The 20,809-nt window shown below is 47.5% G+C and overlaps 1 protein-coding gene across 2 annotated transcripts; it reads left to right on the top strand.

Annotated features, from left to right (window-relative positions):
• Positions 1 to 1,011: 1,011 nt before the first annotated feature.
• On the top strand, positions 1,012 to 19,699 carry Tspan16 (tetraspanin 16). 2 transcript variants are annotated; one of them, XM_074053422.1, is made up of 7 exons: positions 1,012 to 1,142; positions 4,615 to 4,812; positions 8,121 to 8,195; positions 10,321 to 10,428; positions 12,062 to 12,214; positions 14,157 to 14,240; positions 19,528 to 19,699. In XM_074053422.1, exons 1-7 carry the CDS (start codon positions 1,116 to 1,118, stop codon positions 19,573 to 19,575), a joined length of 693 nt encoding a protein of 230 aa, XP_073909523.1. In that variant the 5' UTR covers positions 1,012 to 1,115; the 3' UTR covers positions 19,576 to 19,699. The 2 variants fall into 2 exon arrangements, with proteins under 2 accessions (XP_073909523.1, XP_073909524.1); XM_074053423.1 differs by lacking the exon at positions 8,121 to 8,195.
• Positions 19,700 to 20,809: the final 1,110 nt, after the last annotated feature.

The raw sequence follows: 20,809 nt of genomic DNA, 5'->3' as shown, positions 1-20,809 counted from the left end.
TCCCAGTTTTTTTTGGTTGAGATGGGGCTCAAGAACTTTTGTTCCAGCTGACTTCAATACTTGATTCTCCTGATCTCTGCCTCCCTAGTACCGAGGGTTACAGACATGAGCCACTGCGCCCGGCTAAAATAGCTTAAACCATGAAATACCCTCCGTCAGGGGTAGATTCAGGTTTTGTGGCCTGAAAACCCATGAATTTCTCAGTGTCTCCAGCTGAACAGATGTCTGGAGGACAGGGGCAAGCTTAGGTCTCATTCATTTCCTGTTAAATCCACCTGGGTCCTTGTTGCTGTTAACAACAAATTCATGTATTTAAGGAGAGTTTATAAAGCAACATGAGTTGTTGACATAAATATTCTAGGTGTGTTTGCATTGAAGACATTTCATTTTCCAGTCAGGCATGGTGGCATACACCTGTAATTCTAGCACTGGAGAAGCTGAGGCAGGAGGATTGGAGGTTCCAGGCCAACCTGGGCTATATGGTGAAATCCTTATCAAAAAACAACAAACAAAAAGCGAGGTACCGGTGGCTCACATCTGTAATTCTAGCTACTCAGGAGGCAGAGATCAGGAGGATCTCGGTTTGAAGCCAGCCCTGGCAAATTGTTCATGAGACCCTATCTTGAAAAAAGTCTTCACAAAAAAGGACTGGCAGAGTGGCTTGAGGTATAGGCCCTGAGTTCAAACCCCAATATTGCAAACAAAAAAAAAGAAAAAGAAAAAAACCAAACCAAAACAACAAACAACTACGTTTTCTTGGATAGTGTCTTTTTTCACTTTCCTTCCTTACTTCCTAATCCAGACTGGATCTGAGCCACCATCTCACCCAGTCCTGCCTCTGCTTCCAGAGTGCTGGGATTATAGACGTGGACCAGTCTATAGTCTGGCTGGAAATCGTGCTTTTAAAAAAAGATCTAAAATATAAGGAAGCTGAAGCCAGAGTGGAAAAATAAACATCTCAATTCACCTTGCATTCTGTTACTAAGGAAGTGACTCTCCTATTAGTTCTACAATGGCACTTCGAGATCCTCTCTTACTGCGTCTGTCGCGACACTGCAAGGGTCTGTCGTCTAGAACCTTTGAACCATTACAGATAGATCGCCCTGGTTTTCTGCATGCTTGCTGACAAGTGTCTTGCATTTGTAAGTCGCCCGATTACTGCATTTTGTCTCTTCTTATCAATTCAGTGGGGGAGGGGCGGGATTTGCGGCGGGTGGGGGGTGGTGTGAATTGTCTCACGCTGACCCGGCCAAACGGCGGTTTTGAGGGGCCGGGACACACGTGCACGCCTCTGGAGGGGAGATGTCAGAGTCAGGGACATCTGGAAAGGGGCTCCCACAAGTGCCCAGCTGCAGCATGCGGGGCCGCACTCCCGCGGACGGCCGCCAGGGGACGCACGAGGCTGGGATCCGAGCTGAGGCTTTGCAGGGCAGCTGGGGTGGTGCCGCGGAGTGGGCGGTGCTTCCGAGGGGCGGAGCCTCGGAGGAGAGGCCTGCCCAGGGATGGCACTGCTTAGAGGGCTGAGCTGTCCGGGGCGGAGACTTTCGAGGGGGAGGTGCCTGGTGGGCGTGGCTATTGGTGGGCGTGGTTAGTGGGGCGTGGCCAGCAGCACGCCCAGCATTCTCCTCCCCTGCTGTCCAGTTCACGCAGCCATCTGCTTTCCATTCGGACCTCATTTTCCCACTTCATCTTTTTTTTTTCTTTTTTCTTTTCTTTCTTTTTTTTTTTTTTTGCAATACTGGGGCTTTCTTTTTTTTTTTTTTTTGCAATACTGGGGCTTGAACTCAGGGTCTTCACCTTGAACCACACCACCAGTCCTATTTTTGTGAAGGTTTTTTGAGAATGGGTCGTCTCACGAACTATTTGCCCAGGCTGGCTTTGAACGGAGATCCTCCTGATCTCTGCCTCCTGAGTAGCTAGGATCACAGGCGTGAGCCATGGGAACCGGTTCCCCCCTCATCCTTTGCCCCAGGATTTATCCACACTCCTTGCACCCTGGATCCCATGCTCCCTTGCACCCCAGTCTTGTCTCACCCTTCTTTGTTTTCCCCTTCTCATAAGCATTTTAGCCTATCTTTGGGGTACCAGCACGAACTAGTTTAAATAGAGGAAGAATTGGGTCAGGGGACAAGAGCTACGCATAATTAAGCAGTCTGGTCAATTCGTGGCCTGGTTGATTAATGTCTCAGTTCTGGATCTACCAGGGGTTCCTGCCTAGCAAGTGAAAGGCCCTGAGTTCAAACTCCACTATCACAAAAAGAAAGAAAGAAAGAAAGAAAAGACCCAGTGACTCACTGGCCTGTAGCTCAAGGACAATTGGGCAGAACAGGCCTCTAAGGAGAGGAGAGGATTATCTTCACAGGTTCCTGTACTATGTCACCCTTGAGACTTTAAAGTCCGTCCTTGATCCTGCTTCCTGTGTGGCCTCAGGCAGGTCCCTTGACCTCTCTGAAATCCTTTAAGAATGATGGGTTGAGGTGAGGCATAGTGGTTCATGCCTATGAGAGGATCTCAGTTCCAGGCTAGCCTGGGCAAGACCCATCTCAGTCCATTAACTGGGCATTGTAGTGCATACCTGTGATCCCAGCTACATGGGAGGCTATGGTAGAAGGATTGTAGTCCAGGACAGCCCTGGGCAAAATGTGAGACCCTCTCTTAAAAGTAACTAAAGCAAAATAAGACCTGATGGAGTGGCTCAAGTGGTAGAGCAACTGTGTGGCAGGTGCAAGGCCCAGAGTTCAAACCCCAGAACACCAAAAATAAATAAATTAAAAAAAAAAGAAGGGTGGGTTGCTATAGGCTGGGGCTTGGCATGCACAGTGGCTTATGGCTACATTCCTGCCTGGTGGTGACTTTCAATCCATTTTTTTGGTGGGGCTGGGGTTTGAACTCAAGGCTTCCCACTTGCAAAGCAGGCACTCTACCACTTGCGCTACTCCTCCAGCCTATTTTGCTCTGGTTATTTTGGAGATGGGGTCTTCGGAACTATTTGCCCAGGCTGGCCTTGAACTGTGAGCCTCCTGATCTCATCCTCCCAAGCAGGTAGGCTTACAGGTGTGAGCTATTGGCTCCTGGCCACACTGGTTTCTTGAGAATCCACTGAAACTGGCTTGGGGACACAGCTATGAGCAGGACATCCCAGGTACCTGTCCCCTTGGATTCCCCCAGTTTAGCTGCAAATGTCAATTAAACAAATGGTCAGTGTTGAGCTCTTTGCCCGCAGGGCGTTGGTGACATCTATCTAGCAGGTATCAGATTGGCACAGCATGTCTTTTCTCCACCTCCAGTGTGGCCTGTTTGGAGGATGGGGAGGACAGTTTGGGATACCTGTTTCCCTGGCACCATGAGAGCCTTGCTCCAGCATCAATTGTGATGTGACAAAGGATTGTGGCTGAGGAAGGGCAGCTGCTTCCCAGGGCCACCCAGCAGCCAGGGGACAGAGGGGAAAAGCAAGTCAACTTTGATGCCCCTCCCCCCAAGACCTGTAACATCTTGGGAAATAGTAGGCCAGAGACTTAGGAAGATGCTGACTTAAATATCCAAACCCCCCATCTGGCCAACATGGCTGAAATGCACACCCCGTATTCTTTCCTGAAGAAACTATTGTCTTTACTCAATGGCTTCATGGCTGTAAGTATGTCACAACCCAAGCCCTGGGACCTTGCACCCTTCCTCCACAGCCAGCTCCGTGAAAGACAGAAATAAGTTGATCTAAATTGGCATCAGGACCTGTGGTCCCCAGGGAGGCAGGAGAGATGTAGGGCAGGCTGACAGGAGAGGGGCATGCTGGGAACAGGCGGAGGCTCAGATCCACCCAGCGCTGGGGAGGCAGCACAGACTGTGCAGTTTTGAGGACCCCAGATCAGGGATGGGAAAGCTCAGCTCTCGGGGTGGGGGAGGGACTCAAGTGGTAGAGCCTGCCTGGCAAGTGCAAGTCCCTGAGTTCAAACCCCAGTACCCCCAAATATATGTGGCTCTAAATCAAATCCTGTGGAAATTCAAGTCGTTTGCGCAGGCTGGGAGGAGGACCTTTCTTAAAAAAAATTTGTGTGTGTGTGTGTGTGTGTGTGTGTGCTGCAGTTGAACCCAGGGCCTCCCACATGCTAAGCACAGGTTCTACCTCTGAGCTATACCCTAGTCCCCAATTTTTTTTTGATGTTTAATTTTTTTTTTTTGGTACTGGGGTTTGAACTCAGGACCTATACTTTGAGCCACTCCACCAGCCCTTTTTTTGTGTTAGGTATTTTTGAGATAGGCTGTCATGAACTATTTGCCTGGGCTGGCTTCAAACCTCAATCCTCCTGATTGATGCCTCCTGAGTAGCTAGGATTACAGGCATGAGCCACCAGTGCCCAGAAGGAGGAAAAAACTTTTTAAGTTATGAATTGCCAAGTGTCCTCCCACCCATTCCATCCATCTCACCATCTTAAAATAAGCTTGTTCCCTGGCAACAACTTATGAGACTGTTTGCACACTGTAACCAACACCAAGTGTTATCATTTTTTAGCACTTCTGCTGGATTTATTCACCTTTGCTTGTCTCTCCCTCCCGCACAGGGAGAGTTCCACTTGTACTCACCTAACACATTTCTCCTCCCTGATTTCTGTTCCAAAGGTGTCTGGCATGATCCTCATTGGCCTGGGCCTCGGCATCAAGTATGGAGGGGCCACCCTCACGAGAGTCCTCGGGGTGGCCTCCGTGCACCTCTTTCACTTCAGCTACCTGTTCCTGGCTATGGGGTGCATCACGATTCTGCTTGGCCTTGCCGGGTGGTATGGAACCACTAAGGAAAGCAGGGGCACGCTGTTGTTTGTAAGTTGGATTTGCACACAGAACCCAAAACTGCCTCAAAACATACAGATCCTTCACTGGTGTATTGCAGGGACACTCACTCCATGTTCTCTATTTTATTTTATTGATTAATTATTGTAGGATTGGGGTTTGAATTTGGGGCTTCGCACTTGCAAAGCAGGAACTCTACTGCTTGAGCCACACCTCCAGTCCGTTTTGCTCTGGTTATTTTGGTGATGGGGTCTCACAAACTATTTCCCCAGGATGACCTCTAAGTATGATCCTCCTGATCTCAGCCTCCCAGTAGCTGGGATTACAGGTATGAGCCACCGATGCCTGGTTGTGTTCCCTATTTTAACTGTGTTCATGGTGTCTTGCTTGACAGCAACCAACACACCCATCTTTCCGTTGATGATTATCTTATCTTTAATTCCTTCCCTCCCCAACGCCATAAATTTTATTCTCCTAGATTTTCTTTCCATAATGCTAAGTCTTGCTTTCTGACTTGCAGCTCTCTAGTCTTTGAGAGTTTGTGTGTGTGGTGTGAGGTTGGGATCTGATTTGATTTTTTTTTTTTTCTCCACAGTCAGGTGACATAGTGTCCCTCACATTGAATGGCCCATCCAGTCCTTTGTCAAATTAGTTTCATTATTCTTGGGTCCCTTCTGGGTGCACAGTTCTGTTCTTTTGTCCCATGTGCCTGTCCTTTGTGACATAAGTTGGTCATAATCAGCATAAATGTACAAGTCCATGTGAAAGTGCATGTGGAAAGAAAACTCTGGCATGTGGCAGAGTTTCCCACCAAAGTCTTGATTTAATAGCTCCCAACAGGCCAGCTCTCAGTTTCCCCACTACCATTTCATTTCTGTGTGATGGGCCCCTCAGAATTTTGTCTGAGTGGATTTTCCCATCATAGGTTTAATCTGCCTCCCGCATATTGTTTGCCTTCCTCCATTGTGTGTGCAAAATTCTATTTAAATTTGGAGAGTTTTCGCCAAGCACTGGTGGCTCACGCCTGTAATCCTAGCTATGTGGGAGGTTGAGATCGGGAGGATGGCAATCTGAGGCCAGTCCAGGCAAATAGTTCTTGAGACCCCATCTCCAAAATAACCAGAGCTGCTGGCTCAAGGAGCAGGCTGTCTTCTTTGCAAACTGGAAGCCCTGAGTTTAAACCTCAGCCCTACTAAAAAAAAAAAAGGAGGGGAGATTTTCAGAGAATCTTATTCTAATTATCTCTTAGAACATAGATCATCGTTTTTATTTATTTATTTTTATTTTATTTTATTTTTGCGGTACTGGGGTTTGAATTCAGGGCCTTGTGCTTGCAAGGCTCTAGCACTTGAACTACACCACCGGCCCTTTTTTTTGCACTGGTTACTTCTGAGATAGGGTCTTGCTTTTATACACCGCCAGCCTAGACCACGATCCTCCTATCTGTGTTTCTCCAAGTAGCTGGGATGATAAGTATGTATAACAGTGCCCAACCACTAGTTGAGATGGGGTCTTGTGAATTTATTGCCCAGGTTGGCCTCAATCCATGGTCCTCCAGACTTCTGCCTCCCAACTAACAAGGGCTACAGGCTTAAGCCACCACATCTGGCTTTTTTTTTTTTTTCTTTCTTGAGAAAGGGTCTTACTCTGTAGCCCAGGCCAGTCTTGAAATTGAGATTCTGCCTCAGCCTCCCAAATGCTGGGATTACAGGTGTGGGCCACCACATCTGACTCAGTATGACTGGCTTTCATAGATGATCTTGATTATTTAAAAATCCCTTTCCTCCATCCTCCTCCTCAACGAAGCTCTGTTCCCTGTCATTTTCTTTTTTTTTAAATTTATTTAAGTAGTTATTTTTGCAGTGCTGGGGGTGGAGCTCAGGGCCTCTCCGAGAATGCTAGGCATGCACTGTCCACTGAGTTGCAGCCCCAACCCCTCATTTCCTTTCTGAATGCCTTCATTCAATCAGAACTAAACCCTGTGGCCACCATACATCATTTTCCCTTCCCTCTGTGGAAGGGACACTGTGGACACTGTGATCAATGTTGGAGGAATCCAACACCCTTCTCTCTTACACCCCACATCTAATCCACCGGACAATTCTATGAGCTTCACCCTTTACCCTGAGGACCTGTCCCCTTGGAAAGCCTCCCAAGACCTCTCTCAGACGCCTTTGACGGTCTTGGGAGCCAGGAAAGGTTCTGAGCAGAAGAGGGAGGCCCTGACTCCTGTGCTCACATGCGCCCTCTGGTGTCTGTGGGAGGAACAGCGGGGGTGGGGGGAAATAAGGGTGGGACCCAGAATGAGAACTGGGGAGATTCAAGGTGGACCCCAGAGGATTTGGACCCCCTGAGGCCTGTCTGTAGTCTTGACACCTCAGCCACACAGGGGAACTCCTCTCTGTCCCATCAGTTTAAATCACTTTGCTAAGTCCTGGCCCTAGATGTGCCCTGGTGGGCAGTGGGACCCTGGGTGGCATGTCCACTCCTTTTTCCTGCTTCTGTTTGTCATGACCAGAAACGCATATGAATTTTATCAGAAAACTAAGCCAGTGGGCTGGAGACATTGCTCAAGTGGTAGTGCACCTGCCTAGCAAGCATAAGGTCCCGAGTTCAAATACCAGTACTGCCAAAAAAGAAAGGCAGGAAGGAAAAAAAGAAGAAAGGAAACGAAACCAGTTATTTCCTCCCCGCATTAACTGGTGTCCTCTTCAGTCCTCTAATTGCTCCCCTCATCTTCCTTCTTAAAGAGCCGCTCCACCAGCCTTGCTTTCTACCCACAGTCTTTTAAACTCAGGACCTTGCACCTGCTAGATAGGTGCTCAACTGTTTCAGACATACCCTCAGCCCTTTTTTGCTTTAGTTATTTTTCACGTAGAGTCTCCCATTTTTGCCCAAGGACAACCTTGGAGGGTGATCCTCCTACCGCTGCCTCCTTTGTAGCTGGGATTACAGACATGCGACACCACACCTGGCTTACTGGTTGAGATGAGGAGAGGTCTCAGTAACTGTCTGCCCGGGCCGCCTCTGACCTCAGTCCTCCCAACCTCTGCCTCCTGAGTAGATGGGATTATAGATGTGAGCCACCACATCAGGTCAACCCCACACCCTTTTAAGTCTCCAAAAAATGGGGGTGCAGTAGCACCGTCCCTAAGCACCCATTGCCGGCATCCATGGCCTCCCAATGTGTTGGAAATACCGCGCCCCCAGCCTCCCCTCTCCTACTCCAGATACGAGTTCTTCCAAACCGAAAGAATGGGATGGGGAGTGGAGTGCAGGGACAGGGACACGGCAGAGGAGGCTGCCAGCCCCCTTTTGTCCCCCTCTGTGTCTTCCAGTGTTTCTTGTTCATGGTTGTCATCATCATCGTGGAAGTCACTGCCGCCTCCGTGGTCCTGGCCTTCTTCCCAATTGTAAGCATGGCCAGCCTCCCCACTAGCCAATAGAAAGGGCGAGAAATCACTAAGCCCCGCCCCCAGGCACCCACACCTCCCTCCATCCAGGAGATCCGGTGATGGGGCGATCTGGGCCCTTGGATCAGCCAGTGATAGGGGGAAAGCCCAGAGCCTCAGCCTTCCCCTCTGAAGGCCGTGGTCACTGGGCCCATGTCTCCTGTAGGGAGAGGGGGACATAACAGGAAAAGCGTGAGCTTGGCTGGGCTTTTAAAAGGGCTTGAGGGCTGGGGATGGGGCTCGGTGGCAGAGCACTTGCCTGGCATGTGTAAGGTGCCCCCCAAAAAGAAAAGAAAACTGTTCACAAGACCCATCAAAAAGACAAAAGCTTGAGCACTTTGACTCAGAAGTCTCATCTCTAGGAATTGCCAGAGGATAGTCCAGGTTTTTTGGCGGTACTGGGGTTTGAACCCAGGACTTCACACTTGCTAGGAAGGCGCTCTATCACTCGAGCCACTCCACCAAGGATTTACTTGCTGTGACAGAGTGACATACGTCACACCATGGTGTGCAAAAGATGACAAAAGGCCTAGTGCTCAGGTGAGTTACGAGACACCCACACAGTGGAGTCCTATACACCCAGAAGCAAGGAAGGAGAAGTGCATGAGATGGAGTGTAGGGTAGAGTGGTGTCATTCACTGTTCCTTCAAGGCACTTTTTTTCTCTTTCTTTTTTTTTAAATTTATTAGTATATTATAATTGTACTTCTTTTTTTTTTTTTTTTTTTTTTTTTTTGCTGTACCGGGGCTTGAACTCAAGGCTTACACCTTGAGCTACTCCACCAGCCCTTTTTGGTGAAGGGTTTTTTTGAGATAGGGTCTCTCGAACTATTTGCTCAGGCTGGCTTTGAACTGGGATCCTCCTGATGTCTGCCTCCTGAATAGCTAGGATGACAGGCGTGAGCCACTGGCCCCTGCATACAGGGCATACACTGTGACATCCTCAGGGCATTTAAAGACACATGGTTTATAAGGATGCCCTTATAGAGGTCAGAAGTACACTGAGGAAAGCAGATAGCCACAAGGATGTCACTGTGGCCACTGGGCTCAGTCCAGCTGGGGTTTTCCAGGACCCAGCATAGATTTGTGTCTACACTGTTCCACTCCAGGTGAGGGGCAAGGGAACCGGGGTACCCATCCACCCCTCCCATCAGCCATTGTTGGAGGGCTGCTCACAGGGGATAGGTGACAGATGGCCTCACTTGGTGACCTTTGGAAGCCGCATCAGAGTGCTCAGAAATGACAGGACGCCGAGAATACGTCCCATCCTTGTTAGGAACAGCCAGACTTGGAACAATGAGAGCAGCCTCAGACGAGATGGAGAAGTGCAAAAAGAGAATCCACTGTGACACACATCCAGAGTCTCTTTGGGGACACAGGAGGCAGGAATAGTCACTGCTAGGAAGTGGGAGGATCTTTTTTAGCTGGCAGAAAGAGGTGGGAGGAAGAGACTTTTCATGTTCTACCCTTCTGCTGGGCTTTCTTGGTTTTGAAGATAGATAGGACTGTATCACCTCTGCAGGGAAAAAAAATGTAAGCTTTTGTTTAAAAAAATTGAAAATTCAAATTCTCCTTTATGTGTGCAGAGAGAGAGGCAGTTAGTGAAGGTGATACTCAATTCTCTCTCTCTCTCTCTCTCTCTTCCCTCTTCCCTCTCCTTTGACATAGGGTCTTGCTATGTAGCCCAGGCTGACCCAGAACTCACAATCTTCCCGTCTCAACCTCCTCCGAAAAGCTGGGATTACAGGCGTGAACCACCATGCCTGGCTCTATATACTCAATTCTTTAATGGAGTTACAGCCAAACAGTGGGTGCAGCTGACTCTGGGGCGATTTGAAAGAGCAGTGATCCACGTCCGTTAGTGCTGGGGAGGACCAGATGCGCTTGGTGGCTGACCCACGCTTTTCCCTGTGTCCCCCAATGCAACCTGAATATGTCCCTTTCCAACACAGACCCAGTTGCTGAGGGTCGGAAAAGAGATGGAACTTCCACTTCCCCACTGTATCCCCAAGAAACAGACCCCGCTTGTGGGTGATAACCCTTGCTATTCTGTGGTAATTCCTTCCACTTCTGGTCTCATCTGAAAGGTTCGTGATGTGGTTCTGGAGCACAACCTGGTGACCCTGAGGAAGGATTACAGGGGTTACAACGAGCCAGATGACTACTCTGCACAGTGGAACTTGGTCATGGAGAAGGTGAGGTGACTTTAGTGTGAAATCCTGGTGAAACAGACAGAGCGTGAACTTGACCATTTCAACCATGTCCAGATGCACAGGTCTGGTGATGTTAAGCACACTCACACTCATATTCTTGTGATCTGTCACCTCCATCCACCTCCAGAACTTTCTATCATCCCAAATGCAGTTTTGTGCCCATTAAATTCTAACTAATTATTGTTTTTTGTTTCTTTTTCTTTTGGTGGGATTGGGGTTTGAACTCAGGGCTTTGTACTCAAAGCAGTACCTCTGAGCCACACTTCCAGCCTATTCTGCTCTAGTTATTTTTGTCCAGGCAGGCCTTGAACCACAATCCTCCAGATTTCAGCCTCCCGAGTGCTGGGATTACAGGCATGAATCACTACACCTGGCTCGTTTTCTGTTTCTTTGATAATCACCATCCTGATAGGTGGGAGGCAGGAGCAGCACGTGTTTAAAGACCAGCCTCCTTGTGTCATCCAAGTCCTGGGGGCAGGTGGTTGAGGGAGGCCTCTGAGGTCAAGCAGGGCAAAGCCACTGCCTGTTGCAGGGAGTGTTTCCCATCTGAATCCTACATCCGGGAGCTGCTGTGGGTTCAAGATCAAGCTTGGCAGGTGGCAAGGGATGAGGAGGGATGCTTGTTCCTATCCTGGGTTTGGCTTTTTGACCTTGAGGTGGTGGAGATTTCTCACCTACGTTCACACGCTCCTTTAACTAATATTTACCAAGCACCTAGTATGTGTGTCAGGCACCATTCAGGGCTCTAAAGACAAAATAGGACACAAAAAAAAATCCTGCCGGGCACCAGTGGCTCACGTCTGTAATCCTAGATGCTCAGGAGGCAGAGATCAGGAGGATCGTGGGTCGAAGCCAGCCCGGGCAAATAGTCCGCAAGACCCTAGCTCGAAAATACCCTTCACAAGAAAGGGCTGGTGGAGTGGCTCAAGCAGTAAGAGCACCTGCCTAGCAAGCATGAGGCCCTGAGTTCAAATCCCAGTACCACCAAAAGAAAGAAAGAAAATACCTGACAGTGTATTACATGAGGGACTTGAGCATTTGCAGATCTGGGTGACCGTAGGGTATCCTGGAACCCCATGGATACCAAGAGGTGCAACTGAGGGGCCATGTGAGCCCAGGAGTTGTCACTAATTTAGAACAGAATGGTCAGGACAAGCCTTCCCGAGGACCTGATGGCATGCACAGAGACCTGCGTGAAGTAAGGAAGGGAAGTCTGCAGGTATTTGAAGGAAGAGCATTTGAAAAAAAGTGAGAACTGCCTGTGCAAAGGCCCTGAGGTTGCAGCTTGCTCCATGTGTTTAAGGAGCAGTGACAAAACCTGTGGCTGGAGCTGAAGAATAAAGATGACAGTGTGTGGTGGGGTGAGGATGGGGAGGTGACTGCTGCGTGTTGTGCAGCTCTGTGTAGGTCACAGTGAAGAGCATAGCTTTTACCGCAAGTGAGCTGGGAGCCATGGAAGGTCCTGACCCACAACAGGATGGTGTCAGGGCATTCAGCATAGACCCTGGAAGAGTATCGCGTCTGCTCTGGACAGTGGCCTTGGTGACCATGGTTTCTATTCTCCTTACTGTATTGTTCTGTGAAAAGCACTCTTTAACGTTTCTTCTTTTCCCAGCTAAAGTGCTGTGGGGTGAATAACTACACCGATTTTTCTGGCTCTTCCTTTGAAATCACAACTGGCCACACCTACCCCAGGGGCTGCTGTAAGTCCTTAGGGGCTATGCATTGTGATGGGCGCAATGTGTCCCCAGACGTCATCCACCACAAGGTAACTCAAGATCCCTCTGTGCGTTGCCCTGACAGACCTTAAGGACTGGGGACTTTCCTAAAAATTGCCTATTTATGGGAACCCCAGCAAAGGGAGTTGGGGCAGAGAGAAAGCAACTCTCACTTGGTGATTTTTTTTTTTGGCAGTGCTGGGATTTGAACTCAGGGCCTCACACTTGCTAGGCAGGCACTCTACCACTTGAACCATTCTGCCAGCCATTGGTGCTTGGTTCATTTTGATACCATAACTTGGTGACTGGGTTAGTCAGTTTTTTTTGTTACTGTAACAAAATACCTGAGGTAGTCAACTTAAAAAAAGAGGAAAGGTTTATTGTGGCTCATGCTTTCAGAAGCTTCTTCAGTCCGTCGTCAGTTGGCTGCCCCAATTGTTTCTGGGCCTGTGGCAAAGTAGCCCATCATGGGGAGGAGCACATCGTGGAGAAAAAGTCTGTTTCCCCTCATGGCAGGGGATGAAAGGGAGCCAGGAAGAGACCAGAGTCTCTTAAAAGATACGCCTGCCCCTGTGACCTAAAACCTCCCAGGAGGCTCCACCTTTTAAAGGGTCCACCACCTCCCAATAGCACCAAGCTGGGGAACAGCTTTTAACATGGCCTTTGGAGGAACATTCCAAATCCAAACCCTAGGGTTATCCTCCCCGTTTCACAGATGGGGAAAGTGAGAGCGGGCACCAGTGGCTCACGTCTGTAATCCTGCCTACTTGGGAGGCTGAGATTGAGAGGATCACAGTTTGAAGACAGCCCAAGCAAAAGTTTGCAAGACCCCATCTCCAACATAACCATACCAAATGGACTGGAGGTGTGGCTCAAGTGATAGAGCACCTGCTTTGCAAGTGCAAAGTCCTGAGTTCAAACTCCAGTCCCACCAAAAAACAAGTTGGGGAAACTGAGGCTTGGCAGGGGGATGTGACTGTCTCCAGAACACATGGCTTTGACAGAGTTGGGATTTTTTTTTTTTTTTGAGACTAGGCCTTGCTATGTAGCCCAGGCCTTGACTTTGTGATTCTCTTGCCTCAGCCTCCCAAGGGCTGGGATTACAGGTGTGTATTGCCACACTTGGCTTGTTACCTGTCTGCTCCCCTCAAACATCAGCCCCATGAGGCCAGGAATTTTGTTTTTTATACATTTCTGGGTTGTCAGAGTTCATCACACTATTACATGAGTGTGGAGGGGGAGTACATAGTGATGATGAAAAGCTCAAGGCAGCCCAGCTTGCTGGTGACTCAGAGAAGGGAGTCACTGGATGGCCACAGGAAGGGAAACAGAAATTCCCACATGCACACCAGGCAGCTGCCTGCCCGCCCATGTCATCCAGTCTCCTAACCCCTCTGCATCAGTTCCTTCGCTGCAAGCCGGAGGAGAGAAGAGGACCCACCTTGCGAGGTGGCAGTGGGGAGTGAGTGAGAAAACGCAGGCAAGGGGCGGGGAAGGTGCTGAGGACACAGGCAATGCAGCCCTCCTGCTCATATGTAAAGAGCACTGAGCAATAACTAATGGTGGAGCTCAGTGGAGAGTATGTGCTAGCCTGCGTGAGGCCTGGGTTTAGTCAACAGAAACAATGGGGAAGGAAGGGAAGAGAAGAGAAGATGGGCATGGTGGCTCATGCCTACCACCCCAAGTTATGAAGAAGGCTGAGATGGAGAGGATCGCGGTCCAGGCCAGCCTGGCTAAAAGCAAGACCCGAGCTCCAAAATAACAACAGCAACAAAAAAGGTGTCATTCAAGCACCTGCTGAGAAAGTGTGAAGCCCTGAGGTCAAATTGCAGTTCTACCAAAAAAGGAAGGTAGGAAGGAGCTAGGTCCCTGGGGCTTTGCCCCCTTTCCTCTTTGAATCTGAGGGAGTCCGAAAGGCCTGAGTGGTGGACTCCACAGAGTCCAGGAGTCCATGAGGGTCTAACCAGCTCTTCTCTGATATTTGGACCACAGGGCTGTTTCTCCAAACTCCTGAAAATAACCAAGACTCAGAGCTATGCCTTGACCGGGGTCTCTGTGGGGGCAGCCGTGATCCAGGTAGGACCCAGTTTCTCTGAGACTCACTGAGCTCTTTTATTGAGCACCAAGTGTGTACTTAACAGTGTTCCAGGCACTGGCAGCACAGCAGTGAACATTAAGCAGGGATGGCAATTATTTCAGTTAGATATTTGCTGTAGGCTGTGGCTGTGGCTCAGTGGCAGAGCACCTGCCTACCATGTGTGAGGCCCTGGGTTCCATCCGCAGCCCTGGGAAAAACAATTCTCGCTGGGAAGGAAGTAAACCAAGGTGATGGGGGAGATAAATCATGGAGGTCTCCCCAAAGGAGGTACCATTTTTGGTCAGCCACCTAGAAGGTAGGAGAAAGCCATGTGTTTTGAGAAAGACAGAGGGAGCAGATGGTGCAAAGGTCCTGGGGCAGAAATTAGTGTGGCTTATTCAAGGAGCAGCAGGGAGGCCACTGTGGCTGGAGCAGAATGAGCCAGGAGGATAGCATGGAAAGATGATGGCAGAAAGTTGATTGAAGCGGATCTTTTGGGGGCCTGTGGACATCAGGGAAAAGTTAGATTTTTATTCTGAGTATTAGGAAAAGCCATTTAGAAGCGCTTGGGTTTTTTATTTTGTTTTGTTTTTTTATTGGTGTTTTGTTTTGTTTTGAGACAGCATCTCATTATACAGTTCAGGCTAGGCTTGAAGTCACTATATGTAGTGACCTCCAGTTCACCATTCTCCCGCCTCCATCTTCCAAGTGCTGGGATTGCAGGCACGTGTCACCCCAAGTGGCTTGTTTGCTGAGATGGAGATCTCACTAACTTTTTGCCCTGACTGGTCTCAAACCACAGTCCTCCTGTCTCTGCCTACTGAGTCATTGGGATTGCAGACGTGAGCCACCTCACCCAGACTCTTCTCATTCCTGAACCCTGTCTAGAGATCTCTGACAATGGCAACAGTCCATTTTCTGTTGCTATCACAGAATACCTGAGACAGGTGTCATGGTTTGGATCTGGACTGTTCCCCAAAGGTCCTTGTATTGATGAATTGGTCCCCAGCTCATGATGCTATTGGGTGGTGGTGGAACCTTTAAGACCTGGGGTCTAGTTGGGCATGGTGGCTACTCGGGAGACTGAGATTGGGAGGATGGAGGTTTGAGAACAACTGGGGCAAAAAATTACTGAGACCCCATCACACCCAATAGCCCGTGCATAGCGGCTCATGCCTGTAATTCCAGCTATGTTGGGGAGCAAAAAGTGAGAACTCATCTCCAAAATAACTGAAGCAAAAATGACTGGAGGAGTGGCTCAAGTGGTAAAGCATCTGCTTGCCCTGTGTTCCACATCCATTACTGCAGAAAAGAAAAAAAAAAAGGAAAAGATAACAAAAAGAAAAATAGAAAAGAAACAAACAAAAAAAAAAAGAAAAGTGGAAAGGTAGTCTCACTTTATAACAACCTGCACTGCTGTCACTAGTTCAGCCCCACCAGAGCAAAATCACTTTCAGAAGAAAGGCGTGGATCCCACTTAATGATCTCATCACCTCTTAAAGGCCCTGCCTGGGCAGGCCTGGTGGTGCACACCTGTAATCCAAGGATTTGGGAGGCAGAGGAGGGAGGATCACAAGTTTGAGGGAAGCCTGGGCTACAAGACAAGACTCTGTCAAAAAAAAAAAAAAAGTCTCTCTCACCAGTACTGCCATATGGGCAGTCAGATTTCAACATGAGTTTCAGAAGGGACAAATATTATTCAGACCATAGCAAGTGACCAGCCCAGGCGACGCCAGCAGGAAAATAGTTATCCATAAACCGAGGCAGGAAGGGGAAATCCTTTTCAATTAATCTGCTTCTGATTTTTACACAACCTGGACTTGTAACAATAGAATGAAATGTGGTCTGTTAGGGACAGAATGGATTAGGCAATAAATATTGGGAGAATATTGCCCAATATTGCCCAATGTTTAAGCACAGAGACAGGCCTCCCTATTGAAAAAGAAAATCCCTCCTTTGAACCACTCGGCTAACCAAGCAGAGAATTCAGCGTTCACACACAACAGAGAATACAGAACTTAGAGAATTAGCACCAGAAAGTCACCAAACAAACAGGGACAGCAGCACCAAACCAAAAACTGGAGGGGAAGGGGAAATAGGATTTCTTTCTTATTTAGCCCAGGCTGACCTTGAACTCAAGATCTTCCCGTCTCTGCCTCTTGAGTGCTGGGATTATAGGTGTGCACCACCACTCCTGGCAGAAAATCTGATTTCCAGGATAGTGGTGTTATATTATTTAAAATGTCTAGTTTTCCACCAGAAGTCTCAAATCATACAGAAAAACAGGAAAGAGTGGACCATCCAGGAAAAGAGCAACATATCGAAACTGTCCCCGAAGAAGCTCAGATGTGACATTTAGAAGACAAATATGCTAAACTAGCTATTACAAGTATGTGTGAATGCCTAAAGGAAACGGAGGGGCTGGGTGTGTGGCTCAGTGGTAAGCACTTTGGTTCCATCCCCAGCAACACACACACAAAGATAGGCTAGGTGCCAGTGGCTCATGCCTGTAATTCCAGCTACTCAGGAAGCAGAGATCAGGAGGATCATGGTTCAAAGCCAGTCCAGGCAAATAGTTCGCAGGACCCAATCTCGAAAAAAATGCCATCGCAAAGAAGGAAAGGGCTGGTGGAGTGGCTCAAGGTGTGGGCTCTGAGTTCAAACCCCAGTCCCACCACAAAAAAAAAAGAGTGAGAAAAAATGATTTATTATCATTGTTGTTATTTGTGGAGCCCAGGGCCTGACACTGTCCCACTAACATGTATATCTAGCCTAGAAATTATTTTTTAAAAGGAACCAGTGGAAATTGTAGAATTGAAGTGTAAAATAATTGAAATGAAAATTTCACTAGAGAGACTCAGCCATAAATTTAAGCAGAGAGAAGAAAGAATCAGCGATCATCTGGGTGTGGTGGCACACACCTGTGATCCCAGCACATGGGAGGCTGAGTTAGGAGGATCATGAGTTTGAGGCCAGCCTGGGCTACAAAGCAAGACCTCGTGTCAAGAAAAAAAAAATCACTGAACTGAAGATGCATGGAGATTATCCAGTCTTAGGAACAAAAAGAAAGCAGAGTGATGAAAAATTACTGGAGTTTAGGGAGGAGGGGTCACCACTGGGCATCCTGGATATGTATAGTAAACATCACAGAAGCAGACGAGAAAAGGAAAAAGGCAGAAAGCATCTGTGTTCCTTAGTTTTTGATCACTGTGACAAAATACCTGAGAAAATCAACGTAAAAGGAGGAAAGACACATTTTGGCTCATGGTTTCAGAGTTTTCACTTCCAGGTCACTTGGCCTCGTGGCCTTTGGGCCCTATGGTGACTCTGAACATCACGGTGGAAGTCCGTGGTGGAGGGGAAGTTGTTCACTTCACAATGACCCGGGAGCAAAAAGAGAGAAATCTGGGTGTTTAAACTAAGCTTCTCCCTCAAACCTGTTAAGGTAGTAATTTGTCAATGGATTCATCCATTCATGAGGTCAGAGTCTTCCAGTGGCAGAGCACTTGCCTAGGAGGAGCCAGACCCTGAGTTCAAACCCCATTGTCAAGGCCTCGCCTCTGAACACTGCTGCATTGGGAACCACATCTTCAACACACAAGCATTTGTGGGACATTTTAAGGTTCATAGCAGCATATTTGAAGGTATGATGGCCAACAACTTTCCAAATCAGATGACTAAATATAAATCTACACACTCAAGAAGTAGATAAACTCTAAATAGAATGAACTCAAAGAGATGCACACTTAGCTATAGTATAAAAACAAATTACTGGGCCAGGCATGGTGATGCACACCTGTAATCCAAGCCACTTGGGAAGCACGCATGGGAGGATCATAATTTAAGGACAGTCTGGGAAAAAAAGTTAATAAGACCTTATTTCAATAAAAAAAAGCCCGCAATCCCAGCCACAAGGGAGGTAGAGGTAGCAGGATACAAGATTCAAGGCCAGCCCCAGGCCAAATCGAGACCCTATCTGAAACCTAAACTAAAGCAAAAAGGGCTCAGGGCATGGCTCAAGTGATAGAGCACCTGCCTAGCAAGCACAAAGCCTTAAATTCAAACCCCATGACCTCCAAGACCAAAAACATAAGGAAATAGCTATAAAATTGTGTTGATGAGTTTGTATATATAAAGATGATGTTTGTATGACAATCATTGCACAAAGGAGAGTGGAAAGAATAAGGCTATATAGGAACACCATTTTGTATTGTATTGACTGGGCACTGTAGCTCAAGCCTGTAATCCTAGTAAATTGGGAGGCTGAGATTGGGAGGATTGAGGTTTGAGGCCAGCCTGGGGAAATAGTTCTCGAGACCCCATCTCCAAAATAACCAGAGCAAAATGGACTGAAGGTGTAGTTCAAGTGGTAGAGCACCTGCTTTGCAAAATGGACCTTCAGTTTATTTTGCTCTGGTTATTTTGGAGATGGGGTCTGGAGAACCATTTCCCTGTGCAGACTTCAAACCTCACTCCTGCCGATCTCAGCTTTCCAAGTAGCTAGGATTACAGATGTGAGCCACCAGTGCTGCCAGGCTGAAAGACACTTTATAATAATAAGAGGGTCAATACATGACAAACTCATAATTCCAAACACATAATATATGAATATAAATATAAAATATAAATAAACATAAAAATATGAACATATATGCAACTAAAAATAGAACTCCAAAATTAATAAAGCAAGTCTCATTGAACTGAAGACAGGATAGACAATTCAACATTAATAGTTGGAGACGTCAATGTCCTACTTTTGATAATGAACAATTAAGCAAATTACAAGAAAACAGGAAGGCCTGTCTGCCCACAGTTGTGTCATGGAAAGTTCAGACACACCAAAGAGAAGGAGTGAGAAGAAATACCCATCTCCTTCCACACTCTCATATTTCCTGCTGGTGCTTCCTATTGGGCAAACCTTACAGGAAGTCAAAGGGTGAGGGGCTTCCTATTGGCCAAGTCTAATAGGAAGTCAAAGGCAGGGGAGCCTGGGAAATGTAGTCCTTGGGGTTTAGAGGAGGGCATTATAGGAAACACATAAGATCAATGCAGAGGGTGAATGACTGATACACATCATGACAAGGGCTCCACCCTCTAACAATGCTGGATTCACTATGCTAACAGGACCAGAGTGGCCCCAGTTTGGCCCAGACAGATCTTCAGCCATTCTTAAAACTCACCTTCTGGCTCCAAGATGTTCCTTTCCCTCTCTCCCATAACTCCAGTTTGATTCTGGTTTAGAAGTCTCCAGCAATGGCTCAATGTTTCTTTCTTCTCCCGTTTCAGTTGCCAGGAATTCTTGCCACCTTGCTGCTGTTCATCAAGTTAGGTTGACAGGGAGGCCTGGAGAGGACGGGACACCTGAGTCCACCTGGCTGCTGTAGATTGGGTCTCGTTTTTTATTTCTCTGGGACACTCATTGCTTTTGGAGAGGAGATTGATAATAATAAAAAAAAATTCGGGAATCCCCTGCCTAGCCTGATTCCTTTTTTCTTAGTTTTATTATTCAGACCAGCTGGCAATGATTTTAGCTCGAAATAACTGAGTGGAATGGTGTTTAAGTCCATATTTGTTACTGTAATAAAACACCTGAGGCCAGGTACTTTTAAAGTACCCGAACTCAGTTTGGCAGTCTAAAAGTACAAACAGTGTAATACTGGCTCTGGTGAGGGCTTCCTTGGCTGCATCACTTCATGACAGATAATTCAACAGAGAGATTACATCACCAGACAGGAAGCCAGAGTAAGGGGAGGGGCCAATCCAACAATCTCCTATTAGGCCCCACCTCTTAAAGGTTCCACCCACTCTCAACACTGCCACACTGGTGACCAGGCTCCCAACAGTTGATGACCCATTGTGGAGCAAATCAGATTCAGACTATAGGAGACGACATGTCCTTTTCTCATACATGAGTTTCCTGCTTTGTAAATTACTTTGTGAAAATCTGGAACATTCACAAAAGTGGAGAGATTCCAGGGAAAGAAACCTCCAAGATTCATCACCTGGAATCAAGAACACAAAGACTCTAAGTATTGGCTTCGCTGATTGTGTTTTTAACCCACTGCTGAAATGTTTCCTTTTTTTTATTAATTTATTTTTTGTGGGACTGGGGTTTGAACTCAGGACTTCGCATTTGCAAAGCGCACACTCTACCACTTGAGCCATGCCTCCAGTCCATTTTGCTCTGCTTATTTTGGAGATGGGGTCTTGAGAACTAATTGCAAGGCCTTGGTTTCCATCCCCAACACCACACACACTCACACACACACTCACAAAGACACTCTTATCTCACTCTTATCTAAATCTGAGGGATTTAGGAGCTGTGTGCTAGGAATAAGCAGGGACAAAAACCAAAATTTTTAAAATATTTTACCACAGCAAGAAGTGGCACTGAGTGTGTATGCTTAGGCCAGGAGCTGGTGGTTGACGCCTGTAATCCCAGCTACTCAGGAGGCAGAGATCAGGAGGATCATGGCTCGAAGCCAGCCTAGGCAAATAGTTTGAAAAAACCATTTTTCGAAAAAACCCTATTTCGAAAAAACCTTTCACAAAAAAGTGCAGGTGGAGT

The sequence above is a fragment of the Castor canadensis genome, chromosome 14 (assembly GCF_047511655.1).
Source record: "Castor canadensis chromosome 14, mCasCan1.hap1v2, whole genome shotgun sequence".
NCBI classification, from domain to species: domain Eukaryota; kingdom Metazoa; phylum Chordata; class Mammalia; order Rodentia; family Castoridae; genus Castor; species Castor canadensis.
The sequence above is the reverse complement of the archived record's forward strand: the minus strand, read 5'-3'. Positions and strand labels throughout refer to the sequence as shown.

Excerpts from the sequence above, each read along its gene's own strand:
- Tspan16 (XM_074053422.1), top strand. The coding sequence starts at position 1,116 with ATGCTTGCTGACAAGTGTCTTGCATTT. Across the intron at positions 1,143-4,614 it reads CTGACAAGTGTCTTGCATTT|GTGTCTGGCATGATCCTCAT; the intron begins GTAAGTCGCCCG and ends TCTGTTCCAAAG. Across the intron at positions 10,429-12,061 it reads GGAACTTGGTCATGGAGAAG|CTAAAGTGCTGTGGGGTGAA; the intron begins GTGAGGTGACTT and ends TTCTTTTCCCAG.